This window comes from Marmota flaviventris, chromosome 10, assembly GCF_047511675.1.
Source record: "Marmota flaviventris isolate mMarFla1 chromosome 10, mMarFla1.hap1, whole genome shotgun sequence".
Classification (NCBI taxonomy): Eukaryota; Metazoa; Chordata; class Mammalia; order Rodentia; family Sciuridae; genus Marmota; species Marmota flaviventris.
The window spans coordinates 12,818,602-12,846,000 of NC_092507.1; the positions used below are offsets into that span (position 1 = coordinate 12,818,602).

The 27,399-nt window shown below is 62.3% G+C and overlaps 1 protein-coding gene and 1 long non-coding RNA gene across 5 annotated transcripts in view; one reads left to right on the forward strand and one right to left on the reverse strand.

Moving 5' to 3' along the window:
- The first annotated feature begins 323 nt into the window (after positions 1 to 323).
- Positions 324 to 27,399, forward strand: part of Arhgef10l (Rho guanine nucleotide exchange factor 10 like) — an 80,324-nt gene continuing 53,248 nt past the window's right edge. The window contains exons 1-10 of one of the 3 annotated variants that reach the window (XM_027951907.2): positions 324 to 399; positions 4,001 to 4,183; positions 4,918 to 4,951; positions 11,533 to 11,624; positions 12,028 to 12,111; positions 14,676 to 14,845; positions 18,904 to 19,020; positions 21,707 to 21,815; positions 24,484 to 24,590; positions 26,882 to 26,959. In XM_027951907.2, coding sequence (XP_027807708.2) covers positions 363 to 399; positions 4,001 to 4,183; positions 4,918 to 4,951; positions 11,533 to 11,624; positions 12,028 to 12,111; positions 14,676 to 14,845; positions 18,904 to 19,020; positions 21,707 to 21,815; positions 24,484 to 24,590; positions 26,882 to 26,959 — 1,011 coding nt within the window. In that variant the 5' untranslated portion in view covers positions 324 to 362. Of the gene's footprint in view, positions 400 to 4,000; positions 4,184 to 4,917; positions 4,952 to 11,532; positions 11,625 to 12,027; positions 12,112 to 14,675; positions 14,846 to 18,903; positions 19,021 to 21,706; positions 21,816 to 23,673; positions 23,846 to 24,483; positions 24,591 to 26,881; positions 26,960 to 27,399 lie in introns of those variants that run through there. The other 2 variants (XM_027951909.2, XM_027951910.2) reach the window with 2 other exon arrangements.
- Positions 17,470 to 24,581, reverse strand: LOC114105445 (uncharacterized). Of its 2 annotated transcripts, XR_003585012.3 has the most exons (4): positions 24,402 to 24,581; positions 23,937 to 24,139; positions 21,581 to 21,793; positions 17,470 to 21,455 (listed from the first exon to the last, which is right to left on the reverse strand). It is a non-coding gene; the product is annotated as an uncharacterized lncRNA (long non-coding RNA). The 2 variants fall into 2 exon arrangements; XR_011708767.1 differs by having other exon boundaries at positions 17,470 to 21,793.

A 27,399-nucleotide genomic window follows, 5' to 3' on the forward strand; every position in this document is an offset into this window, starting at 1 on the left:
CCGCCTGGCCCTGGCCCGAGGGCACCAGGAGGGACCCTCCGCTGGACTGCGGTGCCCATGAGCCCTGGGGAGCAGACAGAGGAAGGTCTGGGCAGCGGTGGCTTCTGGGAAGCTGGGCCGTGGTGGGGCAGCAGCTGGCTCTTCCCTGGGTTAATGATTCGCGCTGGGTGGAGGCTGGGCCCCTTCTGGGGCTGCCCCAAGCCTGGGAGCTGCTGGGAAGTGTGAGAGCCCCGCCTGCGCGTGAAGGTCCCCCCCCAGACCCTCCTTGGCCCAAACTTCAGCCTCCAGCGCCATTTAATTGGATTTCTGGCCTCTTCCCACAGGTGAGCCGGACGGCACTGGCCCGAGCTGGACCCTGTCTGATGGCTTCCTCCGACACTCCTCCACAGCCTGCCGTAGGTACGGTGCCCACGCTCTCCCTTCCCTGCTGCCCGCCTCACCTGGGGCCTTGCGGGCCTGGCAGATGGCACTGGCCCCATGCCATTGAGCTCCGGTCAGCTCTGGAGCACACTGAGCTGACTGGCACGAGAGCCCAGGACCTCGGGCCACCAGTCCTGTGCTTGCCCCGCCTGGGCTCCTCGTCCCCTGAACGCAGCTTCCTCCCCTCAGAGCCGGTGCCAGGAAGGGCCCCGTGGGGAGACGGTAGCATGGGCTCTGGGGCTGAAGCTTGGATGCTGAGGGACAGGGTTGGGCCCTGAGGGCAGGTCCTCTGGCAGCCCCAGTGTTGCCCGACTTAGGGGGAAAAAGAGGCAGAAAAAACCCTTAAACTCACAAAATCATTCCCTGTTTGTCTGGAATCTGGTCCAATGTCCAGTGATTACTTGGAAGCCAGGGCCAGGGCTCCGCTCCTTCAGGCAGAGTCCAGGTGCTGCCCTGGAGGACCCAGGCCATGTGGCCCCCGGGTGCCGCCTGCTGACCTCCCACCCTGCCATGGGGAGGCAGGTGGCTGGGAAGGGCTTTGTTCATCTCCCAATTACCCGGGGCTGGGCTGCCAGGCTCTTCCTTCAGATAAGGAGCCCCGTCTGGTTGGCAGGAGGGCGGGCGGCTGTTCAACGGCGGCCTAGACAAAGAGCGCCTCCAGCCACGCCTGGGACTGGGGTGTCCCCTTCCTTCTCCCTCCAAGAGAACCGAGGTGGCGGTGAGGGGAGAGGTGGCTGTGACCGGGTCCATTCTATTCTGCTCAGCAGATGTGGGCAAACACGGTTTGCGGCAGCTGTGACCGTGCTGGCCCCTGCCGCCTGGCAGGACGGGCCTTGCCGTTGGGGGTCCTGTGAGAGCCCCTGTCTGAGTGCGACTCCAGCTCCTGAGGAGGGTCCCCTGGTCCAGCTGCCCTTCCCTTGGCTCCTGTCTTCAGCCTGCTGGGCACCCTGCTCCTGTCCCCGCCTGGGCCTGGAACATGTCCCCTTTGGGGCACAGCAGGTCCCTTGTCCCCAGGGCTCCGCGTGGGCAGCCTTTCACCAGGGGCTTCCCGGAGGCCAGGAGCTGCACTCAGCCTCTCAGACTGCCTGTGGGGCGTGGTGCTTGGTGTCCTCTGCCATGTCCTCTCCTGGCCACAGCCAGCCCCCGGATACCAGGGCCTGGTCTTCCTTCCCCTCAGACTCCCGGGCCAGGGGCTGTGGCAGCTGGCCCTCGATGAGTGGACGGCAGTGACGGGCAGCTGAGGTTCTGTGCTCCTAAGGGAGGAGGTACAGGGGTGTCCTGAGTCCTCTCCTGAGTGGGAGGGACTGCCCCTCCCACCAGGCTGACGGCTGTGGTGACAGAGACCATGTGACAGGAGGCCTGAGGGTGATGGTGCAGTGACAGTGACAATGGTGGTCAGTGGGAGCCTCGTGGTGAGGACGGTGGCCAGGAGCACCCACCAGGCACCTGGGGGCTGACCCCGCCTGGAGCAGCCGTTGCTGCTGCCGCTTCCCAGACCAGCGGGGTGAGCTCAGGGGGGCAGGGACCCCACACTCAGGCACCAGCACCAGGGACAGCTGGGGTCTGAGCTGAGCCCTGATGGCCTGGCCTAAAGCCGGGGTCACTGTGGCCACACCATCTTTCCCTGCAGGGAAACCCCACCCTCACCCCACCCAGCAGCTTCAAGGGCACCCAAGGTTAGGCAAGCCGGAGTCAGTGGGATGGGCTGACCAGCCGTGGTGGGCAGGGACTTTGTGGACATTTACTTCAGTGTTTAAAAAACTTTAAAACCACAACCCATAGACGTGGGAACAGGAGTGTGTGTGTGTGTGTGTGTGTGTGTGCATGAGCGTGTGAGTGTGTGCGTGTGTGCATGTGTATGCGTGTATGCGTGTGTGCAGCAGGTGCTCACTGTGTGCCTGCCCTGTGCTGGGCCCTGCATTAGAGCCACGGTGCAACAGGAACAAAACTGAGAAAGCCCCCTGTCCCAGAGGAGACAGACGGGGAGGAAGTGACGTCATGTGTTGGTACAGGTCAAAAGCAAGCAGGCAAGGTCAGCAGGGACTCAGGGTCTCAGGGCAGCCGCACTGAGGGGGACACATAGTGAAGAGCTGAGGGGGTCTGAGTGGACGAAGATACGCAGGGAGGATGTTCTAGGCCCAGGTTCGGCAGTGCCAAGGTCCTGAGGCAGGCCAGGCCTGGCACGTTCACATGCTGCAGGGGGGCCCGTGTGGCTGGAGAGGCGGGAGCAAGGGGAGAGAGGGAGGGTCTACACCCGTGGGCACACGCAGGACGGAACTGACTGGTTCAGCTGCGAGGCCATGGGTGCTTCAGGGACGGCTACAGGGCTGCACCTCAGGCTCCCAGTGAGTTTCTTTACTCCTGGGGAAGGAGCTGGTGTCTCAGGCCACTTCACTGACCAGAGGAGGCCACAACAGGAGGGTCTGGGTCCCTTCAATGGCCTTAATCTGGTCATAATGTCTCAGGAAGGGGGGACTCTACCCTACAGCCCAGCAACTGAGGAAACAGTGTCTTGATTTGAGACATTTACACCTAAAATGTTCTGCTCTGGGGACCTTGGGGCCCCTGGAGGCATGATCTGAGATTTTCTAGCTGGAGAGACCGCTGGGGTCAGATGTGGTCTTGTCCCGTCTGCAGGCCCTGCACCCTTATCTGTCCACCCTCCCCCATCATCCACTCACCTCTGCATGGACCTGACAGTCCTGTCCTCCAGGGTCTCAGGCAGGGAGGGGGACAGTCATCACAACAGGCCTAACTGTCCTTGACTTTTATGTAACCTGCCCCAGAGGTTCTTAGTCAGGTGATTGTGACCCCCAGGGGGATCGTGGCAATATCGGGAGACATTTTTAGTTGTCACAACTGGAAGGTGCCGCTGTCCTGTGGTGGTAGAGCCAGGCTGCTGCTGAGCACCTCACTGTGCGCAGGCGGCCCCACAGTAGGGCTGTCCCGTCACCTGTGGGGTCAGCTCCGTTGGTCGGCACATTGGTCTGGGGGCCTGGGGCGCCCGGGGGGCTGGTGTAATTCCCTGCCTGGGAGGAGACCAGGCGCAGGGTGGGGTGCCGCGGACACACGGGCACAGCGCCCAGCCCACTTGGTTGAGCGGTTGGTGGTGCCCCAGGGGCTGTGCAGGCTGTTGAGGGGGTGCTCAGCTGTGCAGACTCGGGAAGCCAGACCCCGATGCCCTGGGCCTTGGGCTCGGGTCCCTGCCCCTGCTCAGCAGTAGGCCCTAGTACCTAGCGGGATCTGTTTGGAGCCAGGAGAAGTGCCCCTGCAGGACGCTTGTCTGCTCATCTGCACCAGCCAGAGTGCACCCCACAGGGCACACGCAGCCACACGTGTCCCACACGCATGTGCAGGGACACCTCCGGAAAGGCTTGTGGCCCGCAGAACAGGGAAGGTGAGAGGAGGGCAGACTAGCCAGGTGTTCAGGGCCCTCTGGCGTGGCCTGGGCTTGCTCCCTCCCCGTCTCCGCTAACCTGCTCAGGGACCCGACCAGCCCCGCCTGGACACCTAGGAGCATAGCAGGACCATCCCTCTGCGGAGCCCGAGGCCTGCAGTCCGATTACCTCCTCTCCTGCAGGAGACCCGCTGCTTCCGGGAGTCCCAGGCCCCTCCCCCGAGGTGGAGGAAGACCCCGGGGAGGCCTTTGAGTTCGAGGACAGTGATGAAGAGGACATCAGCACAGGCCTGCGTGTTCCCTGCCCTGCCCCTGAGAGGGATGCAGAGCCGCATCTGATCCACTGTGACTCTGCCCCCTGCACGGGTGAGGTGTTTCTGGGGACCTTGGGGCCCGAGTTGCAGGTGTCTGGACCCCCTGGGTGCAGAGAGCTAGTGAGGAAACGCTGCTCTCATGAATGGCTGGTGGCCCTCTGCTGTCCCCAGGAAGCAGGAAGGGGACTGCTGGGAAGACGCTGCATTCCTTGCTTCCCTTGGGATGGGATTCCAGGCGTTCCTGCAACATCTGGCTCAAGTTGGCACTTTGTAAATGGATGAGCTTGGCCCGGGTTTTGCTGTGGAGACCGTTGCTGCCCGGCACTGGTCTCTGAAGCCCTCCGGGGCAGCTCCTCCCCAGGTCTCCTCTGGTCGGCCTGGGGGGCAGTGGCCCTGGGCGGGGGTGGGGCGGCTGTTAGTGATGGCTGCCGGGCTCTTAGATTCTGTCATCTGGGACAGACTCTGGGGACCAGACCAGCTGGAACTTCCTGCAGGCTGGGGACAGCGGGCTCTTTGAGGCGTGGGGGCTGGGGAGGCTGGGCAGGCCTCGCTGGTTCTGGCTGGGGTAGGGCTGCAGGCCGGGGGCCGAGGCCGGGGTGGGGGCGGGACAGGTAGGGAGCTGAATCACTGAGCAGTGGCTGGGGGAAGGGAGGCGGGAACCCAGCAGGCACCCAGGGCCAGGTCCCTGTCCCCAGCGCCCCCAGAGAGGCGGGGACAGGGCGGGATGGGCCCAGTCCGGGCCCAGCCTCCTGCCTGACCAGCTTTCCCTCTGCTCCTCTCCTGCAGACCCGGTCCCGGCTGCTGAACCATCGCAGACAGAGTAAGTGGACCTCAGTGGTCAGAGAAAGGCGACTGGGCAGGGCGGGAGCAGGGGGACCTGAGCCAGAGACAGGTCTTGGGTCTTGGGCTGAGGAGGATGGGGTCTCACGGGAGCCTTCACGCAGGACAGCTCAGTGCCTGCGGGCGTGCGGTCACTTACGTGGTCTCCTCCTTTCTTTAGCCCTGAAGTCTGTGGAATGACCGAGAGCAGGGCTGGCCCTAGACCCTGTTTGTGGCCCTGGTGGAGTCACAGAACTCCCCCAGGGTCTGCCTGTCCCTACCTACCACGGAAATAGGGAGAGCCTGTGCCCTGGGCTCTGAGAGCCGGGTGGGTGCCCTCCTGCGGCTTGTGGGGACGCTGCCCTCTGTACCTGGATGCCGGGTGCTGCGTCCTGACCCTTCAAGCACTAACCCCCAGGCCTCGGATTCTGGTTTCTTATCTGTGAAACAGACCGTGGGTGCTTCTCCTGGGCATGCCTGGCCTCTGCAGGGCACTCAGGCAGTCAGTTTGAATACTGTCCCTCTGTGCCGACCTGCTCTGGGCTGAAAGCCGAGGCCTCTCAGGTTGATGGCGCTCACAGGCTTCTTTTCTAAGCAGTGAGGGGTCCAGGCCCCAGTTAGTGGCCAGGGCATCAGGGACTGAGTGCAAGTCCTGGCTGTCTTGGTGGTGGGGTGCTGGACCTTCCCTTTGTTTTTCTGGGGCCCGCGGTGCATAATTCTCCAGCAGGTGACTTGCCGCCAGGAGGTCTCTTGAGATGCAAATCTAGGTCCTGGTCCCCGCCAGGAGGGAGCCCTTGTTTGTGCTCACTTGCTGTCCAGGGTGGGCGGACCCTGGTCTTGTGCAGAGTGAGGGGCCAGCCTGTCCTCCCTGATGAGGAAGCCCAGTGAATCAGCCGCCAGCGGCCCTGCCCCTGGCCAGGGCGTCCTGCCACGGCAGGGTCCTCCAAGGGATCAGAGCCTCCAGGGAGTGCAGTGAGTGCAGCTGCAGAGACTCACAGTGGGCCACAGTGGAGGGCTTGGTGGGGGGGGTGACTTCTGGGGATGGGGAGGGGAGGGTGAGTGTCCGTGCAGAGGCGGCCCCTGGGCAGAGGCCGGGGAGCAGCGTGGCGGGGAGCAGCGTGGCGGGGAGCAGCGTGGCGGGTGGCGGGGAGAGCATGGCGGGGAGCAGCATGGCGGGGAGCAGGGCGCCCTCCCTGCCCGCTCTTGGCTCTCTGCGGCTGCCACCAGTTCCCCTGAGCCTGGGGCAGGAGTGCTGCTTTCCCTCGGTGCCCAGTGGTCCTGCTGTGTCCTGGGACCTGGCTCCTGAGCTCAGCCTCGGTGACTCTGCAGCCAGGTCACATGTCAGGCTGGCGCTGAGCGCCATGCTGAGGCCAAGTGACCTAGTGGCCCTAGAGTGGCTGTGCACTGCCTTGTCATCCTGTTGGTCAGGTGCTTAGGGTCTTTCAGAGGGAGCTGTGGTTCAGGCACGAGGGGACTCAGCCTCCCCTTTAACCCTCTCAGTGCCACTCCAGTGCCCCGAGGTTAACCTGGCTCCCTGAGCCCTGGCTCCTGGAGGCAGCAGCTCAGCTCTTCCTTGCTGTGTGGCTTTGGATGCCTGGGAACCTCTCTGAGCCTGTTTTCCCCGTGTGTTGGGTGGATGATAACATCCCACCTGGAGCCACAGTGAGCTCCGGTCTCTTCTAAGTGTGGGTGACCTTGGCTTCTGCCCTGGCTCTCTGTGCACTGGGGATGCTTCCCAGGGATGGCCTGAGGGTGGAGTCTGTGCGCCCTGCGCCTCCCACTCAGGCTGGGCCTGCCTCTCCCTGAGACAACACTGAATGAGTGTCACTTGTCACTTTGTAGGGCGCTTACTGTCAACAGGCAACAGGGCGGTTACTGTCCCTTGCTGAATGCCATTCATGGGACGCGCTCCCCCTGCAGAGGCGCCTGAGGAGCCCTTTCACCTCACACCCAGGGGCTGCAGGGCACCTCCTGACTTCCATCCAGAGCCCTCACGCTGCTCTGTCCCTCCTGGGTCCTGTTGACCAAGTGGCAGCCGTGTCCCTGGGGTGGTTTTCCTCTGAGGACCTCTGGGAGGAGACTCACCAGGTCATTTTCTCATCCAGGAGAAAAGGAAACAAAATTTTGATTTTCTTTCTTTTTTTTTTTTAACTTCCCCAAAGCTGACCACTGAGCAAACATTGGTTTTAAAACACAGGTCTCAGCCAGGTGTGGCGGGTGCACCTGATTCCTGAGGCTGGAGGCTCACAAGTTCCAGGCCAGGCTGGGCAACTAGTGGGACCGCGTTTCCAAATAAAAACAGTAAAGACGGGGGCTGGAAACGGGCGCTCCTGGTCCGTCCCGGTGCTGCCAACAGACCGGGAACCACCCCCAGGTCTCTGAGGACACTCCAGCTCTCTGGCTGTGTTTTTCCCACGGCCCCGCGGAGAGCTTGGGAAACGGTCTGGGCCTTGCTGGGCTGCCTACCTGGCCTCTACCTTCTGACTCCCGGAGACCAGCCACACAGCCAGAGCACCTCTGAAGCTGGACACTGACTCTGGCAGCTGGCAGGGCCAGGGCAGGGGCCAGAGGAAAGGGGAAAGGGGCCCTGGAGGGGTCCAGTGCCCAGGTCCACAGAGCAGAGTCACCAGAGACTTCTGGGCAGATGCTGAGCCTGTACCCAGTGCCCAGTGCACACGTCTGTGTGCTCACCACTCGGAGCCGGGGAGGCTGGCACTGTCCCTGATACCCGTCTTGCTGAACAGCCCCCGAGGCTTGGAGATGGGAACCAAGTTCCCGAATCCCCTCGAGCTGGTAGATGGTGGGATCAGGAGCCTCTGCAGGCCTGGCCTCTGCTGGTGGACTCTGGCACCTGTGCCCTGGTGACCACCCTCCATCTTGACCTCTCTCTGAGGAAACCCTGGTTAAGGACTGGTCCTGAGCAGCAGGGCTGGCGTCCAGCTCCTGTGTTTCCCCTGGAGCCAGGCCAGCCGCCCACCCCTGGTCCAGCCCTGGACACCTCACCCGCCCTGTGGACTGGTTTGCTTTTCCTGCCTGGTGTTGCCCCCTGCCCCCACCTCAGCATTGCCCAGTGGCTGAGGGTCCAGATTCCTGGCCTAGGCAGGGGACACTGGCTCCCTGGAGTTTCCTGTCCCTCCCTTCCTGGGCTAATCTGGATGAGGCAGATTGTGTTGTCCCTTGGTTGGAGTCTGTCACCTGGGGCCTGGGGCCTGAGAGAGGAATGGGCAGTTGGATTCCTGGGGGCCAGGGGGCCAGGAGCTGAGTCGGTCAGCTAAGAGGCCAGGCTGGTGAGGCAGTGTTGGAACAGAATGGACATGGGGCACCGGGGGGCTTCCTGGCAGCCTGGCCCTGGCCGTGGCTTCCAAGGCTCCTGCGTGTGGGAGGACAGGGACTCTTGGGAGGGGCAGGACATCAGGCTGGAGCGTCCCCCCAACCCCTAGAGGACTTTTCCATGTCACCACAGGCCTCATGGGGAGCTGTTTGAAATCCTGGGCTTCTCCGTACACCTGATGTCCCCAGTCTGGAGCAATGAGCCTCCTGGGCCCTGTCCTGCAGGCCTGAGGCCAGACAGGGCCCAGCTTTCCTCCAGTGGAAGGTATCGGGGCTCAGGACCCTCTTTCCATTGGGGGCCCCTCTCTGGCTACGACAGCCCTTAGACTGGAAGGGCTCTGCCGGTTCTCTTCTCCACCTGGCTCCAGGTTGTCTGTTTCCACATCAGAGCCGTGACCTTTGGCTCCCAGGCCCTTTCAGAGCCCAGCTCGGAAGGCACCAGACTTTCCCTGAGGACGGTGCCTGTGGTGAGCCTGTTGGTGTGTCCAATGCCCCACTGTAGAGCCCCGTGGGTGCATCGAGCCACGGGGCTCTGCCTTGTTGATCTTGCATCCCCAGCACCTGGGACAGGGGACTCATTGCTCACAGCACCCAGGTGCAAGGCTTCACGGTTCACACAACCCTGCCCACACCATCTCATGACCACTTTGGCAGGCAGGACGGTGGCCGCCACCCCAGAGCTGTCATCTCCTAATCCCCAGAACCTGCCATGTAGTGGCAAAGGGACTTCGCAGATGTGATTTAAGGGACCGATCCTGAGATGGGGATGATTCTGGCTTCTCTGAATGGGCCTGGTGTCCTCACCAGGGTCCTCCTAAGAGGGAGGCAGGAGGTCAGAGTTCGAGAGGTGGAAAGGGGCTACCCGCGAGCTCTGGAGGTGGAGGACGGACTGTGAGCCAAGGGATGCACCTGCCTAAGCCTCGGTTTCCCCTCCATAAAGAGGAGAGTGCAGACCCACCTGGGGCAGCTGCAGGGAGGAAGACTGAGATGGAAAGGACCCCATGCTTGGTCATGGAGTGTCTTGATGTCACTGTCTCCAAAGCAAGCGAGGCTTGAACAGCGTGCAGCTCTGTCCAAGGCAGACTCTGGGTACAAGGGACCCCGGGATGTCCAACCCGTCCTTCTTGTTAATTTTTATTGTCATGGTGCTGGGGATTGAGCCCAGGGCCTCCCTTGGGCATGCCGAGCCCTGGCTCTACTCCCAAGCCACACCCCGGCGCCTGGTCAGTCCCTCCCGAGCTGACCTGAGGTACGTTTCCTTCTTCCCTCCCTGCGGCCCTCCCTGCTCTTCTTCCTTTCTGTAAAAGTCAGACATATTTACTCTGGAAAAATCAGGAAGTCAGAACATGATGGGCGGCGGCTTCGCTCCCTCCTCTGGTGTCTCTGAGGCTTCTGTGCCCGTGTCCAGGGGACAGTTGTTGTTGTCTTTTTCTTTTTACGGAGCTGTGGCTTTCCTGCACTTGCTGTTTCGTGGCTCACTAAGTTTTCCCTCTGTTACCTATGGTGACATTTCCATGGGACCTGCGTTCTACAACACCCACGTGACTCTATAAGCGTCCCGGGTCCCTGCTGTTCATGGTTAAGTGTTGAAGCAAGGAGGGTCCATGGGTGGTCCCCAGCGCCCCCTAAGCCTGGCTGAGCTCTTCTGAGCAGCAGGGCTTCAGCACCTTTGGGTGCCCCTGCAGGTGTCGGCGGCTCAGGGAAGTAGCTCCTAGAGATCAGGGCTCTGGCCACTCCCTAGAGCAGCTCCCACTCCTGTTCCTGGACAGACCTGCCCCCTGCTGACCCTTGACCTGGGGTCACACTCTCCTTGATGTGCTGTCACCCTCACCCCGGGACAACACTGCTCATTTCTGGTACGAGCTGAAGCTTGGATCTCCAATAGTGCAGGTGACTGAGACCCACTCTGCCCAGATGGGTGGCAGCCAGCCACAAGTGGCCATCCAGAATGAAATTTAACCTAAAGTTAAATAAGAGTTCAACCCCTTCATGTTTCAGGTGCTCAGTAGTTACAAGTGGCTGGTGGCCACCGTGCTGGACAGCACACGGGAACTGTCCTTCACAACCGATGGCACTGGATTACCTGGGAGGCAGTGGGTGTGGTGGCAAGTGCCCAGCTTGGAGCCAGCCAAGCTGGTGTCATGGCCTGGCTCTGCCAGGGGCATCTTTACTCACCCTCAAAGTGGGGCTGCTGGGAGGGGAGCAAGGGGCCTGGCTCGCAGTAGGTGCCAACAGCCTAAATCCCTCCTCTTGAATGACTTTAGATTTAAGAAATGTTGTGGAGGCCATTCACAGTGTGCCCTTCTCCAGGTCCCCACCGTTAACCCCTGCCATGTCCCAGGGATTGTAGCCCAAACTAGGAAACCAGGCCGGCTCGCTGCTGCCCACAAGCCCCTGACTTCCTGTGCTCCCACAGGGTTTCCACGTGCCAGGATCCAGCCAAGGGCCCACGTGGGTTCCAGGGTCACCTCTCCCCAGGGCCCCCAGCTGGGGTGCTTCTCCTTCTGCTTGGCCTCCATGCGGAGCGAGCCCGGGTGTTCGTAGGCAGCCCCTGGTGCCGGTTTGCCTGGTCTTCCTCTCACGACCAGACAGGATGTGGGGTCAGGGTGAAGGTGCCCTGGAGGGGAGGTGCCCGTCTCTTCAGGAGCAGGCAGCCCCGAGGGGCGTCCCTGGAGATGCTGCCTCGATGGCCGGTTCAGATGGCCCTGGCCGGCCTTCTCCACACTCCGTTTGCTTGTCTGCCCTTGGAGAGCCGTCGCTGGTCCCCTCAGGGGTGGGTGTTGAGCTCACCCTCCAGGTATAGGCTTCAAAGTTCTGGAGTCCTGCAGGAGCCGGAGGCAGGGGTGTCCTGTGGGACCTGGAGGGAAGATGCTCCTCGCACAGAGGGCCACGCTTGGGACCTAACACAGAGGGCCAGGGCTTGGGACCTAACACAGAGGGCCATGCTTGGGACCTAACAGAGGGCCATGCTTGGGACCTAACACAGAGATCATGCTTGGGACCTAACAGAGGGCCATGCTTGGTGCTCATGACCGTGAACTTCTGTCTTCGTGCTCTTCTAAGCCGCGGGCGGGTCTTGTGCACCTGCTGAAGATGAGGAAACCTAAATGGGAGGTGGCTGTCTGGGGCCAGCCCAGCTGCAAGCCTCCCTGGTGGCCTGGCTGAAGCCGCCCTTGCCAGTCACCTGCCCTGCCTGCCTAGTGAGGCCTGCTGGGCGGGTCCCCTGGCTCACCGTCCTCCTCTCCACCCTAGGGTGCCGGCTGCGGTGCACAATGGGGACACCGTGGAAGCAGCCTTCTCTGGGGTCCGGCGCTCCAGCTGGAAGCGGAAGAGCTCCCGTCGCAGTGAGTGTCCCTGACACACAGGGTCCATCCTGTAGTCTCTGGGCTGACAGCGACGTGGGCACCCCCAGGGCTGCATGGGCTCGGTGGCTGCTGTGTCCACCAGGGCGGGGGCTCCCCGTTTGTTTCCCCCATAAACGCTTTAGCTGGGGCCCAGGACTGGGGTGGAGCCCCCGCCAGCCAGGCTTCCTGGGGGCTGGTTTTCAGCCCCGCTCTGCTGTGGGGGAGGGGCCTCCCAGGAGGGAAGGGCAGGCTCCCTGTAGGTCAGCCAGGGGCGCAGGCCTGAGGGTGGCCAGGAGGCAGGGGCTGGTGGTCACCGGGCGGGTGCCCGAGGGGCTGCTCGGGGTCAGCTGGTCAGCTGCCCCCCGGGAGGCTGTGCCCTCATGGCTCTCTCCTTCTCTCCCAGTCGACCGGTTCACCTTCCCCGCCCTGGAAGAAGATGTGATCTACGACGACGTCCCCTGTGAGGGTCCGGATGCCCATCAGCCTGGTATGGTCTCTGGGCTTTCCTGCCTCCCTGGGGTTGGGAGGGGCTTCTCCGTCGGGCTCCTTCCATGCCCCCAGCCTGGTGCCCTCCTTCTTGTCTGTCACACCCTGTAGGTGGTCAGGCAGAGTCTGGGTGTGGCCTCAGGCGTGGCCAGGCTGGCTAGCAGGCTGTCCTGGGCAGGATGATGCTCTGGCTGTGGGTCCCTGGGAAGGCCATCTCGCCCCTCTGAGCCTCAGGAAAGGGGGTGCTCTCTCAGGCTTCCCAGGGCTGCTGGGGAAGAAGACAGCCTGTTACACCCAAGGGTAATGCAGCTGCAGCTGGCCATGGCCCTGCTCCATGCTCGGGCTAGACACCGGTGGCGGGTGTGTGGGGACCATGTGCAAGGATCCGGTGAGTCAGGCTGCAGAGAGCTCGGCCAGGGCCTGGCCCCAGGAAGACGCTGCGTGCACAGGGCTGCTGCTGGCTCTGTGACATCTGCCTGGGAGCTGGGGCAGCTGGGGAGAGAGGCTGTAGCTGAGGTGCAGGCCGTTCCTGCGGCAGAGACACACAGGCCTGGGTTCAAATCCAGACTTGGCCGCTGGTTGGAGCACAGAACCCTGTGCCTTTAGGCCTTGCCTTATATAAAAAGTGTCTCAACTCTGGCCTTTGGGGTGGGCCATCCTGAGAACTTCCTTTTCTAGGCCTTAGGTTGACCCATCTGTGCAAAGGGGCTGATAATGTCCCTGTCCTCAGGGTATTATTTGGATGCAGTTCCACGAGGTGATGTCACATGCTGAGCGGGGGGAGGCGAGTGCTTTGAAATCCTCAGAGTTGGCAAAGGCGGAGGCCGAGGAAGCTGGGGCCCCGTGAGCTCCCTAGAGCCTGAGGGGTGGGCCCAGGGTCCCGCAGGTCTGCCTCCCCTGGAGAGGGCCCTTCTAAATGAGCTCCAGGGTCACTGGGGGATGGTGGCGTCCTGGCAGAAGTCCGCCTGATAGGACAGAGGCCTGGTGGTCTTGCTGTGCTGACCACAGGCTGCCGACAGGAGGGCTGTAGGCGCGGTGGCAGTCAGGCCTGTGGAAGTGCAGACCTTGCTGTCATCACCATGTTCCTCACCTCCAGGCGCTGGCTCTGCAGAACCCAGCCTTTTCTTTCTTTCTTTTTTTTTTTTTGTGTTGCTGGAGATGGAACCCCAGGCCTTGTGCACTAGAAGAGCCACATCCCCAGACCTTTAATTCTGTTTTGAGACAGGGTCTTGCTAAGTTGCTGAGGCTGGCCTTGAACTTGCAGTCCTCCTCTCTTAGCCTCCTGAGTAGCTGGGGTTCCAGGTGTGGCCACCACAGCAGCCAGCTCAGCCCTCAGAAGGCCACAGCCTGCCCACCAGCTGCTCCATCTCTGGAGACACGAGCCATTGTTATCTTTGCCTGGTCCTGAGTCCCCTTCTCCCACAGGGGCTCCATGGACCCATTTTCTTCCTTGCTGATGATCTCTTCCCCCTCTCCCCAACTTTCCTGCGGGTAGAACTGGGGTCTCTGGTCACCATGTGGCACCCAGCTCACCCGGAGCCCACACACGAGGTTGGCAGCTCCTGCTGGGTGCTAACCCCGAGGCCCAGCTCTTGGCTGGTGTCCTCTTTGCCCCGCCCACAGCTTGCGGTCCCCTGGCAGGGAGGTCTCTGATAGCACTGCCCCTGCTCTGCAGCATGGTCTCAGATTGGTCTTCTGTGCCTGCAAAAGCATTTCAACTTCAGGCACCGTTTGGAGTCCAGCCTCAGCTGGGTCTCCTCAAGGTAACAGGAGGAAGTGAGGCTCAGGGTGCCCAGGGGCCTGCCCAGGGCCTCCCTGTGGTAGGCGGGGGCTGGAGCTTGGCCTCTGGCTCAGGACAGTGGCTTTCCCACTGCAGCCTAAATCCGCACCTCACACCTGACTTGACAAGGACCCCAAGACTCTGGCTCTGGTGGGTTCTGTCCCTTCAGAGGGGGGGATCTCCGTTCTTGTCCTCAAGTTTTCAGACTAAGGCATTTCCCATGGGACTTTGGAAGACAGGGAACCCTCCTGGACTCTGGGCCAGGTCGCCCCCTACGGGACCATCCTGGGCCATGTGGGACCTCGGGTTTGGGATGAGGGATCCCACTGAAGGGCAGGACAGGACGTTTGTGGAGGACCAGGCTTTTCCCGTGCTCTCTCATTTAATGCCCCCCAAGTCTCTGTAGTGTCTCCAGGATGCAGAGGGCCTGAGCTAGGACAGGACCCTGAGGTCTTCTGCCAGAAGATGCCCAGGAGGGCCTGAGTGGGCCCTGGGCGCCGAGAAGCCGGGGTGTTAGGAGGAGTTCTCGAGCTTCTCGTGTGTCTGGTGCGTTTCTTGGAGATGCCCAATTTTCTCAGGCCCTCGTTGATGATGTATTGGCGTCCCCTTCATTTTATGGCTGAGGAAAGGGACAAGGCCAGGCCAGGGCCCCCTCATCCACAGTGTCCTCCCCTCCCCTGCCCTGCCTTCCCCCGCCATCTGCCTGGGCTCAGAGAGTGGGCTTGGGGCCCAGCTGGTGTGCCTGTCCTCCTGGCCTGGGCTCACCAGCCCTGTCCCTGCCCCAGGGGTGGACAAGAGCCTGCTCTATGAAGACCTGCACCGGGACAGGGCGCCTCGGGAGGCCGAGGACCTAGGCTGGAGCTCCAGTGAGTTTGAGAGCTACAGCGAGGACTCCGGGGAGGAGGCCAAGCCGGAGGTGGAACCCGCCAAGCACCGAGTGTCCTTCCAGCCCAAGGTGAGGGGCCCGGGGAGTGCCTCTCAAGGTCAGGGCACCCAGACCCCTTCAGGGAGGGGGTAAATGGGGAGTGAGGGCGAGGACCAGGGTCTCGATCAGCATTTCCTGGGAATGAACGCTGAGAACGAGCGGCCCAGGCCGTCCCCGGCCGTCCCAGAGCAGCTGATCCCTGGGCCTTGCTCTGTGGCTGTGGGGAACCTCAGAGCTGGGGTGGTCGTGGTCAGTGCTGGCCCAGGGCCACCCCCACCTTTCCTGTGCACACCCAGCCAGTTCACACTCAGGGCCCAGAGTGGACTTCAGAGTCATGCTCAGCCCAAGGCTCCAAGTAGTTCCGTGGCTGCCCTGGGTCCAATCAGTGGTCTCCCTGCCCTACAGGGTGCTTTCTGAGGTCACACTTAGGGCCACACTGCGCGCTGTGTCCTGGGAGTAAACAGGTGGCAGCGTTCCATGGCCTCTCACGTGGCATCAGGGCTGCTGTGGTGTCTGTGGAACGGGGCTCCTCCTGCCTATGTCACGGAGGGAGCCACTAAAGCCCAGAGGAAGCCGACCCGCCTGTGCGTCCCACGTGGCTCTGTGGAGGCCACCAGACGGCGGCTCCGAGACATGCAGCTTAGTGGAAGCAGCTTCTTGCAACCTGCTGGCCAGAGGTGACAGGCCCCTTCTGAAATGACCGACAGGCAGGAGAGGCCCCTCTGGGGGCCAGTCCTGTGGAGGCAGGCAGGGCCCAGAGCAGGGCCAGGCAGCTGGGATGGCGCCGCTCAGGCCGTGTCTGCAGCCCCCGTAAGGCTTCCTGCCCACTCCTGAGGTGTGGGTCCCTCCAGTCCCCAGCAGGCTCCAGGCAGCCTTTCCTCGGCCCAGGACACACTTCCCAAGGCCTAAGCAAGCGGGGGGCTGAGGGGACCTGTCTGAGCCCCTGGATTCTCAGGGCTGGGCCTTCATGGCTGGGCCACAGAAAATGCCCTGGTGGCTCGCTGACCATAAAGTGACGCGTTTTGACCCCACTGTGTGCCAGGTCCTTACTTCAGGTGTAGCTGGGGGACATGGAGACAGGCAGGCCTGACCCAGACTCAATGACCCTTTATGGTTTAGGAGAAGTCACCAGTTGTGAACCAATTTGTCAAAAATGAAGACAGAAACTCCTTGTAAATGTGCTGTGTACAGCATGGCCACACGCCTGGCCACACGCCTGACGTGGGTGGGGAGCTGTGGGCCTGACCATGGAGGCTTCTCACAGGACGGGGGGGCCCAGGAAGAAGCCCAGGAGGCCCAGTCTGCTGTGTGTTCTAAGAAGGGGCAGCCCGCTCTGCCCTGGGGCAGGACACTTGGGCTATGAAGCCCCACCCCCTGGGCCCTCTCTGCAGGAGGGCACAACCCATGGGTCTCTCTCCTGCTCTGAGTGGTGACCAGCAGACTCTGGAGCTATGGGCCTGATTCTCAGCCCCTAGAGGTCCCCCTCTTCTCCACGGTCACCCCCAAACCCTGTCTCTTTCTCAGAGGGAAAGGGACGGAGAGGCAGCTTCAGGCTCTCCGTGCTGGCCCTCAGGCCTGCGGGGCGTGAGGATCGGTGGACCCCCTGCTGGGCCTCCCTCTCTGGGGTCTGGCGCCTGCCTTCTAACCCGCGCTCTGCCCGCAGCGCACTTTGAGAATCGCTGGGCTGGGCCGAACCTCACGGGCCCTGGGGTGGGGTCTGTGTGCCTCTTACACCCTCCCCGGGGGGCTTCGGACCCTCCTCAGAGGGGAACCTGGGACAGTTCTTGGGGTCCTAACTCGAGGGCTTTTTGTCTGGCTCTGGGCCAAGGCCCGCCTACTGCCTGACCAGCAGTGACCTCGGGAGGTGGGAGGGTGTGGAGGGGCTTTTGCTCTGGTGTCACTTCTGCCTGGGTGACTGCTGAGCCCTGCTGGGCTGTGCGTTCTGGGCACGCCTGCTCTGGGCTGCACGGCCGCGCATGCTCCTGCCCCGCTGCTTGCTGTGTGCCGAGGGCGGAGGCGAGCGAGGCGGCAGGTGTGAGGGACAGTGCGGTCCCGTCCTGGGAGTCTGACCGTGGCCTTGGCACTCAATCTGCCACAGGAGAGCCAGTCCAGCCCCTCTGTCAGCTGTGCTGAGGGGCCAGCCCCAGGCAGGTGGGCTTCACCGGAGAAAGTGGCCCAGGGGTCTGCTCACCTTGTCCAGGTGAGCAGCCACTGTCCTGTAGGTCCACGGGTCATGCTGCTGGCTGCCACCCATGGTGGGGGAGATCCTTCCACTGGTGGACTCCACTTTCCTCCTACTACCTCTCATCACCAAGGTCACCGTGACCCAGCAGGGCGGGGCCTGCAGGACGGGCAGATCGTCCCAGCAGTGCCAGCTCGGGCTGCAGCCCCTTGCACACCCCGCTCTGACGTGGGCATGTGACTGCTGACCCTTAACATTTCCTAGCTCCTCAGGCTCTGAGAGGCGAGGGGCGCCAGAAGGCTGAGGGGATTTGTGGCTTTATAAGGTTGAGCTTATTTATAGAGGAATTCAGGATTCTGGGTCACTGTCTCAGGATCCCTGTCCTGATACTTGTATAACAATAGAGACCATTTACCCAGTGCAGTACAGTTCAAAAGCAGTTCCACTAGATTTTCCTACTACCCTAGGGTGGTCACTATTATGAAGATTCTCATTTTGTTGTTCAGAAAACCTATGTGACTTAAGCTCAGAGAGGTTAAGTGATGTGCTTAGGGTCACACAGCCAGTAAATGGTAGAGCCAAAACTCAGCATCACATATGGATAAAAACACCTCAGCCATCTCTCTGTCCATCTCTTCATCCACCCATCCACCCATCTGTCCATCCATCTATCCTCCCATCCACTTAATAAATACTGGTCACTCATAATTTTAAAAATAAAATAATATTGGCATTTGTTTTTTGGCTACCTACTAAATTTTGGGCTTTACACTTAATTTTCTCTGTGAGCTATTATCTCAATGACCCTACGGCCCAGTGGGCTATTCTCATGGCCTCTTACGAGCATTTTACCAGCACACAAGCTGCAACTCGGAGAGGGAAAGAGACTTTTCCAGCCAGCAAGTGGGAGCCACAATTTGCATGTAGACCTGCGGCCCCCAGAGCTCACATTCTAGAACCTTCTACGTGTCCGTTATCTGTGTTGGTCTTCTGTGTACTGTACTCAGTGTCCCTCTTGCTTACACAGCTCACGCATTTGAATGTGCGTCTCCCTTTCTGTCCATCGTCATGGGTGTCCGTAAGCCAGTCCCTGCCCGCCTGCCCGCCCGCCCTCCTGTGCAGCCATCGTCCTCCAGGGCTGCGGGGCTGGCAGTGCTGCTCATGGGAACTCCCGCACTGCGGCCGCATCTCTGTTCTGCCCACGTTCTCGGGGGCGCTGTGGAAGTGCAGTTGGCCCAGGTGGGAGGGTACTTACGGGCAGTGCCGCCCACAGGGCTCTTCTTCCTGGAGAACCGGCTGTTAGGCACTGCCCAGCACGCTCGGCCATGTCTCCATCCACCTGTCCACATCCTCTGATGACCTCCTCTGTCCATCTCTCCACTTGCCCAGCTGTACAGTCACCAGACCAAATCCATCCGATGGCCTGTCCATTCATCATCTACCCAGCGTCTGTCTGTCGTCCACCCATCGTCCAGCCACCCCCTGCCCACTCATCCATCTTTCTGTGCTTTGGCCTACGTGTCCACTGATGCTCCTGCCCTGCCCTTTAGGTCCTCCTCACGAATGTGCCAGGAACCTCTGGTTACAAGCCCTACACGGGCCCGGGCTGGGGGAAGATGCCGTGGTCCCCGGAACAGTCCCCTTCCCCAGAGAGGGGAACCTGGGCTCGTTCCCGCCCTGCCCTGCTCCCCAGCGGCTGGACCCCCTGCGCAGAGACCCCAGCACATTGGCCTGGACGCTGCTGGGCAGACCCCAGCGGGACCGACCCGGCTGCCCACGGGGTGCTGTCCCGCCTGCCCTGTGTCCGCCCCACTTGACTGAGTCTCCTCTCTCCTGTGTCTGTTTGTCCCTCCTGTCCCGCCTGCTCCTCCCGCCTGCTCTCCTCTGCCTGCCGCTTGCGCTCCAGCTGTCTCCAGACCTGACTAGGCTAAAGGAGAGATACGCCAGGACTAAGAGGGACATCTTGGCTTTAAGAGTTGGGGGGAGAGACATGCAGGAGCTGAAGCACAAGTACGATTGTAAGGTACTGTCCGTCTGTCCGTCCGCCCCGCCCCGGCCGGAGGGGCCCTCGTGAGCTGCGGCCACCCATGGAGCCTTTCCGCTGCGCCCGCCCTGGACGGTGGGCCGAGCCCTGGCGCCTGGCTGCATTCCACCTGCCCTGCGAGGGGCAGTGCCCGAGGCCAGCCGTCCCTCTGCGACTCTGCTGCACCTTCCCTTCTTCACCCGAGATGCTAATGCCCACAGGAACCCGGGAGGTTTGCAGACTCCCAGACTCACCCGAGGCCTTTGGTTAAAACACACACTCCTGACTTTGGCCTGGTGCTGGTTCTGCAGTACTTAGTGACCACGGTGGGCGGGCTGGGTTACACCTGGAGGAATCTAGCGTGGGGGACGTGGGACCGCCCCTCCAGGATGCTCCGAGAGGCCCAGGGTGAGGAAGTCTGTGGGAGAAACTGCAGCCCCCTCAGGCAGGACCTGGGCTTCTAGGTGATATCATCGTGTTAGTGGCTGCTCTCGAGTGAGGCTCGCTGTGTGGCCTGGTGGCCATCACTGGCTTTCGAGGCCTGCAGACCTGGGTTCAGATCCCGGTCCCGCCACTTTCTCTCTCTGTGGTCCTGGCAGGCCCCATGGCCCCTCTGGACCTTGTTTCTTGCCTGTGAAACGGGTGTCGGGAGGAGTGGCCCTCGGTGATCAGGTCTGTAGGGTGCTCGGCTCCAAGAGAGCAGTGGATGGCGGCCACCGCTGTTCCCTCGTGTACCTCAGGCTGACCGTCCTGTCGCTTGCACCCTGGGGCGGCCGTCTTTCTGCCATCACTGCACCTGAGGCGAGTAAAGTGGTGACCGCTGGTCCTACTGGCAGTTGGTGGCCGAGCTGGGCCTCCAGCTGGGCCTGCCAGGCACCAACCCCTGAGTGTGTCCCTCCTGTACCCCACGTCATCCGAGCCCGGCCCTGGGAGGAGGAGGAACGGGGCCACGATTACCCACCCTCCCCCAGCCGAGACCCAGGCCCCGCAGGTTCAGCCTCCAGGACACAGAGGCCCCGAGGAGCCAGGAGCCATGGAGGGCAGACGCAGGGACAGGTGCATTTCCCAGCCCCTGCTCCTGGCTGAGGGGCCATGGAGCACCCTGCAGACTGATCACCTGGTCCCCCGGAGCCTTCTGGGCAGGTGCCTGCTGCTCTTCCTCTCCAAGGGCAGGGCCTCAGATGAGCCCCCAAGACCCCTGTGGCGGGTCCCCAGAACGCCCCACGGCTTTCCACCAGAACAGGCACTGGGGGTGCGTGGCCCCAGAGAGGACGTACCCTAGGAGACCAGCCGTGCTTCCCGGGGTCAACCCTGTTCCCTCTCTGGCCTCTCCAGGGTGCTATGGCCATTCCTGCTGAGAGGGCAGGAGTTGTGCCCCACAGGCGCGGGGAGGGCTGGGCCCACTTCCCGTTTCCCGTGGGTAGTTTCCAGAATGCCAGCCTTGCTCGTGGGAAGCCACCACCCTGCCTCTTGGGCACTGCCCGGGCTTCTCAGCAAGCCCTCCTCACCCAGACCCCTGCGAAGCCTGTGGCCAGGAGGACAGGGAGGATGGGGGTCAGCTCTGCTCCCCCTGGGCAGAGTCAGGAGAGGGTTCCCTGGCACACCGCTGGCCTCCTTGACGGCCACGTAGCTGTTACGCTGGCATTGGTTACGTGAGGCGTGATCAGTGACCCAGGTCTCAGGACACCCCGAGGGCTCAGGGCCACCTGTGGCCCGTGCTGGCAGTACAGAGTCCGTCCTTGCTGCAGAGAGCTCAGGTGGCTGGTGCTGGTTGGTGGTGCAGAAGGTGCCAGGGCTGGGCTGGGTTTGGTGAGAGGGAATGGAGGAGGTGCGGGGGCAGCGGGCGCCTGCTTCCTGTCCTGGGCATGTGCTTCCTGCGCCTCACGCCCTGCTCAGCTCACCAGGCTGGCGTCCACCAGGAAGCTGCGTCCTGCTCTCTGGCAACTTCCGCTTTCTCCCAGGCAGCGGCTCAGAAAGGACCCTGGCCGTGGGGGGCAAGGGATGGTCCCTCACCTGTGTGCACCTCTTCCCAGTGGCCCCTGCAGCAACCCCGTGCCTGCGTGGCGGGTCAGCTCTGCAGGGCTGCTTGGTCTTGCTGACCCTGGTGGGTGGGTCTGGCCGCTGCCTCCGGGCTGTCTGGGGACACTGAGGCCCGCTTGTTGGGAGTGCCGAGAGGGATCTGAAGCCAGACCAGGATGCCAGCCTCTCCCGGCACACTGCTCCTTAATCTTTCCTTTCTTTGTAGCCCTGCATTAAACCAGGGCCCTGCTCGTGCCAGGCAGTTGCTGTGCCTCTGAGCTCCACCCCAGCCCTTTGCATTTTTTCACTTTGAGACAGTCTTGCTAAATCGCTGAGGCTGGCCTCGAATGTGCGATCCTCTTACCTTAGCCTCGCGGGTAGCTGGAATTACAGGTGTGCACCCCTTAATCCGGCACCTGTTGGTGGAGTTGGCTCTGAGGGAAACGCTGGGGTAGGACCCCCCCTTGCCCACAGGGAGACCCTCAGGCCTTGAGCGCATCTGCTGGCCTCCACTCTCTCCTGGCCTCTGCTGTGCACTCACCCGGGACTGGGTGGTCGGGTGGTCCTGATGTCTGCAGCCAGGCTGAGGTCCAGTGGGACTGGCAGCCCTTGGTGGCAGGTGTCCAGGTCCCCGGCCTCTCTGATGAGGCACTCTGCCTTTGCTCAGATGACCCAGCTCATGAAGGCTGCCAGGAGCGGGACCAAGGACGGGCTGGAGAAGACGCGGATGGCGGTCATGCGCAAAGTCTCCTTTCTGCACAGGAAAGATGTCCTCGGTGAGGCCCGTGCAGCCAGGGTCGGGTGCTCAGCTCTGTGCCGGGGGAGGGGGAGGGCTCGATGGGTGGGGCGCCCCTGGGTGTCTGACTGGATCCCCAATGTCCCTGTCAGTCTCCACTTGCTGCCCACTCTTCTGGCAGAGCTGGGCCCCCTTCAGCGTCCTGACCTGGGTGTCTTGGCCTCCTGTTCCCTGGCTCACTGGGCCTCACCCATCTCTGTCTCTGCTCGTCCCTTTACTTGTCCGCCAGTCTCCAACCAGTATTTATTGAACACCTACTACCTGCCCTGCCCCATGCCACCTGGGGGACCCTGAGATGAATTTAAAGTGTTCCCCCAGGGGCTCCTGGTGCAGCTGGGGGACAGGCATGAAATGGGGGGTGGCACGTGGGGTGCTGGGGTGTGAGGAGGAGAGTGGGAGGGGGTGGTGAAAGGTGGGGGAGGGGAGGCCCATCATGGGGGGCTGCCACAGGAGGGGAGGGGAGGCTGAGGACTTGCTGGGTGCCAGGTGCTGACCTAGAAGCTTGGCGGTTCCTCACTTAACCCCTGTAAACACCCAAGGAGCAGGTCCCAGGGTGGAAGGGTCGGCTGGTGGGGTGAGCGTCAGGGCCAGGTCAGCAGGAGGAGGTCAGCAGGGCTCTAGGGATGGGTGGGGCCCTTGGTCGCTTCTTCATTCCTGGGTTTTTGAGGCTCCTGCTGTGTGCTGGGAGCTGCCTCCAGCTCTTGGGAAGTGTGCACAGGCTGGGGCAGTCCTGCCCTGGGGGCTGTGGTTCTAGTACAGTGGAGGGGGCAGGGCTGCCGCGTGGGAAGGAGGGGGTGGCTGCAGGAGCCAGTCCCTGGGCAGCAGTGGGAGGCAGAGGCAGGTGGTGAGAGGGCCCTGCAGAGGTCTCCCCTGGCCTGGCTGAGTGCCCAGGTGCCTCCTGGTGGCTGGCAGGGGTCTTCTGTAGTGCTGAGACGGGTGCAGGGCCACCCGTATCCCACCCTGGGCTTCTCCCGGGACACTTGCTGCGGGGTGGGAGGCTGAGGCTTCTCTGCCAGGTTTGGTGCCCCCTGCCCACATATGCACCTGCCCTCCTACCATCTCCGCCATCCTCCCTGCCCTGGTCACTCCCCACGGCTATCCTCCTACCCATGAAGCCCACCCCTTGCTCTAGGACTGGGGAAGGCCCCAGGGATGCTCATGTTGCCAGGCACTGGGGGGACAGGGACAAGCTAGACCCAGCTGCTGCCTTTGGGGGCAGCCGCCAGGAGACAAGAAATGTGAGGGCAGAGGCCCGAGGGCGGTGGTCTCTGGGCAGAGCCCTGGGGTGCCAGTCCTGGGGTGGGTGGAGGCCGCCCGGTGGAGCGGACACCGGACACTCTGCGGAGTCCTGCGTTTCCTCTTCCCCTGCTCAGTGACCCCCTCTGCTGGGGGGCATTCACGGCTTCTCTCCAGAGCCCTGGCGAGGGTGACGAGGTGGTGTGGGAACAGCCCTGCGTGGCAGGCAGGCCTTGGCAGAGGCATTTGGTGCCAGGACGGTGTCACACTGACCTGGGTCACATCCCTGCCCTGTGGCCTCCTCACTGTGACCTTGCCCAGTTCCTCCCGAGTGTCAGGTTCCTCATCCACAGCGTGGGCTGAGCCCCCGTGGGCCTGCCGTGGTGCTGAGGGGCAGGCGTGGATGCTGTTCACGCCCCTCCACACTTGGGAAGCACCGGCCACCATGAGAGAGGGGACCGGTCATGGCAGGCACTGTTTCTGGGACACCCTCCCTGCCCTGGGCCCTCCCCACCCCGCCCTTTAACCCTGAGCCTCTCCTGAGTGGCCCTCCCACCAGCGCGTTATTAATAGCCGGGCAGGGCTCGGATCGCAGGCCAAGAATGTTACCCAGCAGCGCGTGGGGGAAGAGGAAGCCACGGGGCCGGCGGCTGGGGTGGGTGCGGAGTGGCGCCCAGGGCGTCATGTGGGCCCGGCAGGAGGGCCTCTGCCACCCCCACCCCCATGCCGTTGTCCGGTGTCCCTCCTCCTCCTCCTCCTCCATCTCCTGCTCAGGTAAGGCCCGCCGGGTGTCCCTGCTCCCTTGGGCCTCTGGGGTCACTGCCACTTACTTCCCTTTTCTTCCCTGCCTCCCGACAGCACCCACCTTCTGTGGCCACAGGGTTTCAGAAGCGCTGAGCAGCAGGGGTCCCATCTCCCGGTGCCAAGGAGGGTCGAGGGCTGGGCCTCTGTCTCCCGCTAGCCCAGGAGCCTCGTCAGACTTGGGTTGAACTTTTCCTTCTTGGGTTTGCATTGTTTTTTTAATGCAGTGCAGACCGCTGCCGCGCTCTTCAGGCAGATTCTCTTCCCCTGGGGCATCCAGAGGAAAGCTATTTTTAGTGCCCACGGATGGGGACATGGGTGGCTTGGCCTTTGCCAGACCAGAGTGGCCAGGCCTGAGCATGGATGGTGTCGGGCAGGGCTGATCTGAGACCTGGGACCTGCGGGACCCGACTTTGTGTGGCCGCTGGTGGCTCTTCTCCCCCGCCCACTTGTTCACCGACGCGCAGCCCCGGGCCCCGGGCTGCAGTGGCGACCACAGCCCCCGAGCCAGGAACCTGCTGCTGCTGACCTGTGTCCAGGGCTGGTCTGAGGTCTGACCAGGGCATGTGGTCCGCGGCTTAGCTGTGTCATCGGCCCGTCTGGCTTTCCAGGTGACTCGGAAGAGGAGGACATGGGACTCCTGGAGGTCAGTGTGACGGACATCAAGCCCCCAGCCCCAGAGCTGGGTCCCATGCCGGACGGCCTGAGCCCTCAGCAGGTCTGTGGGGAAGAGAAGGAGGGATCCCAGTCTGCTCTCTGGGGTCACTATTGGTCTGGGTCTTGAAGGGGAAGTGACAGCTGGGGACTCTTGGCAGAGCCCCAGCTGGGGGGGGACTCCTGGCTTCTCAGCCGGTGGCTTTCCAGATTGGACCCTGCAGATTGCACCCTGAGTTTAGGGTACGGTGATACCCAGCCTTTGGAATGCACCCCCTCCCCTGTGGCCACCAGAGAGGTCCTTGACTGGTTTCTAGCTGGGGTCTTACTTGAAGAAGAACTTGAGTAAAACTGGCCAAGGTGATGGCTGTCTTATCTCAGGGACCCAGATCCGGTCCCCACCTGCTGTCTAGCATTATGGGCCTTTGGAGTTGACACAGCTTCCACCAGGCTCTGTGGCTTGGCGGGTGATGTCCTCCTCTCAAGTGCCATGCCAGATGGGTGGTTTTGCTCAGGGACCTTGCCCTAGTCGGTCTCCTCCCCCACCATGAAGTAGGGCGGAGGACACCCGTTGGCCTGAGGCTGTGACTTGCTGGACAGCAGCTCAGTGCAAGGGATTTGTTGGTTGGTGGGTGGAAAGCACTTGGCCTTGCTTGAAAATCGGGAAGATAGACCTCTGGGGCCACCTTCCTGCCGGCAGCCATTGGCAGGAGCACAGGGGAGCGTCTTCCTTCTCAGGACACTTGCTGGCCATCACTGGGCAGTCCGTGGCAGTACACAAGCTTCCCACTCTGGTGTTACCTGCCTGACTTTGGAACCGTTTGAGATGGCATCTCCGGCTCTAGCCATGACCTGCATTGCTTTGGGAGCCGGCGGGGCTGAGCCTCCCATGGCGGCCTCCTGCCCTCCAAGCAGGACCCCCTCGCTCCCCGGCAGCCTTCTGTTTCCTGGACCAGGCATTTATGGTTGCTCCAGCCTGTGGCTCTGGGAGTGATTTCTGCCTCCTCAGGGACATTCGACAATGTCTGGAGATGTTTTTGGTTGTCATGACTCAGGGTCCCTGCTGGCCTCTGGTGGGCAGAGGCCAGGGAGGCTGCTGAAGGAGCTTAGGATGCTCAGCCGGCCCCAGCCAGCCACTCGCTCAGCATCTGGGTGCTGGGGTTCAGAACTCTGCTCTGGGTGCCTCTGGGACTCCTGGGGGCTGCTGACACCACATGCAGCTGAGGGGCAGCTTGCAGGACAGTGGCCGTGTCCATCTGCTGGGGCTGTGCAGACCAGCCTGGGCCTGGGCTATAGGCGGGGCAGCTGGCAAAGCTGAGGAAGTTGTGTCTGGGTGGAGTGGGAGCAGGAGGAGGAGCCTGATGGACACTCTCCGCACAGCTGTAGGGGTGGAGTGAGGGTCACCCTCCGGCCTTGGATCTGGGTGGACAGGCTCCCATCTGGATGCCTCCCATATCTGACTCCTTTTGGGAGTACCACCCCAGCTTTGCTACAAAACGGTCACCTGGGCACATTTTTTTTCCTTGGCACTGGGGGTTGATCCTGGGGTGCTCTGTGCTCTGCCACTGGGCTACATCCCCAGACCTTTTTTTTTAAATTTTGAGACAGGTCTGAGGCTGGCTTTGAACTTGATCTTCCTGCCTCAGCCTCCCGAGGTGCTGGGTTACAGGTGTGCGCCACTGCACCCGTGTCACTTGGGCAGATTTTAAGGCAATGCCCAGGTGGTGCCTGTGCCAAAGGAGTCACAGTGTCTGGGTGGGATCCAGGCAGCAGCATGTTTTAAGGATCCCCAGGTGACATTACTGCCTCCCAGAGCCAGGGGTGTGGGGCGTGGTCACACGGGGTCTGACGGGTGCTGGTCATCTGGTGGAGGCAGTACTGCCCTGTGTTTCCCGGGTGCTGAGGAGGCTGAGGACAAGTGGGGATGGCAAGAGGGAAAGGGGAAGGGGCTGTGGAGGCCCAGCTGAGGGAGGCCACCCCAAGGACCGTCCTGTGCAAAGGGGTTGCTCAAGGCTCCGTCCGCAACCAGGGTGGGCGCCGAAATCCCAGCTTCCCTGCTAGCGTTTCCCAAAACAGGGGTCACCCTTGTCCCCTGGAGCAGAGGTGGTGACCCCCGCATCCCCGGATATGTGCAAGCAGAGGCCGGGCAGACGCTTACCTGGGGACCTGCCCGTCTCCCTGGCCGCAGCCTGAGCAGACGGTGTCTGGGTGGTGGCTGCAGAAGCAGCGCAGCCCTGCAGACCCCAGTGGTCCCAGGTGCGGCTCTGGGAGGGCTGGACCCTCGTCCTGTAGCTGCTGCCCTGCGTCCCCGGCCCTGCGCGGGTGCCCAATGCTGACTGTGCTTGGCCCGGGCAGGTGATCCGGAGGCACATCCTGGGCTCCATCGTGCAGAGCGAGGGCAGCTACGTGGAGTCCCTGAAGCGGATACTCCAGGTGCGACTTGGGCTCCGGGGTGGGGCTGGGCAGGGAGCGTCCCCGAGGGATACCTCATGAGAGGCAGTTGGGGACCAAGTGACCTTGAGGGGAAGGGGCCCAGAGCCAGTGCTGTATGTATCATGGGGACAGCAGGACTCCATACAGGACACCAGTACCCCGAGTCTTCCGTGCTCACTGGAGCGAGTGTTTTCTGAAAGGAGTCGGGATTCGGTGACCTGAGAGCGGCTCTGGGGAGCTGAGAGCCTGTGGTCTCTTTCACGCCTGGAAGTGACCGTGTCTTCCTGGCCTCTTGGGGAGCCTGTGGGGCCCTGGCCATGTCTCCCCATCATCCTGGGGCTCCCCAAGACAGAGCAGGGTGTGATGCCCCCTCCTTCTCACGTGGGGCCCGGGATCTCTGGCAAGGTGCTTGGGACCCGTCTCTAAGGTGTGCTGACCTG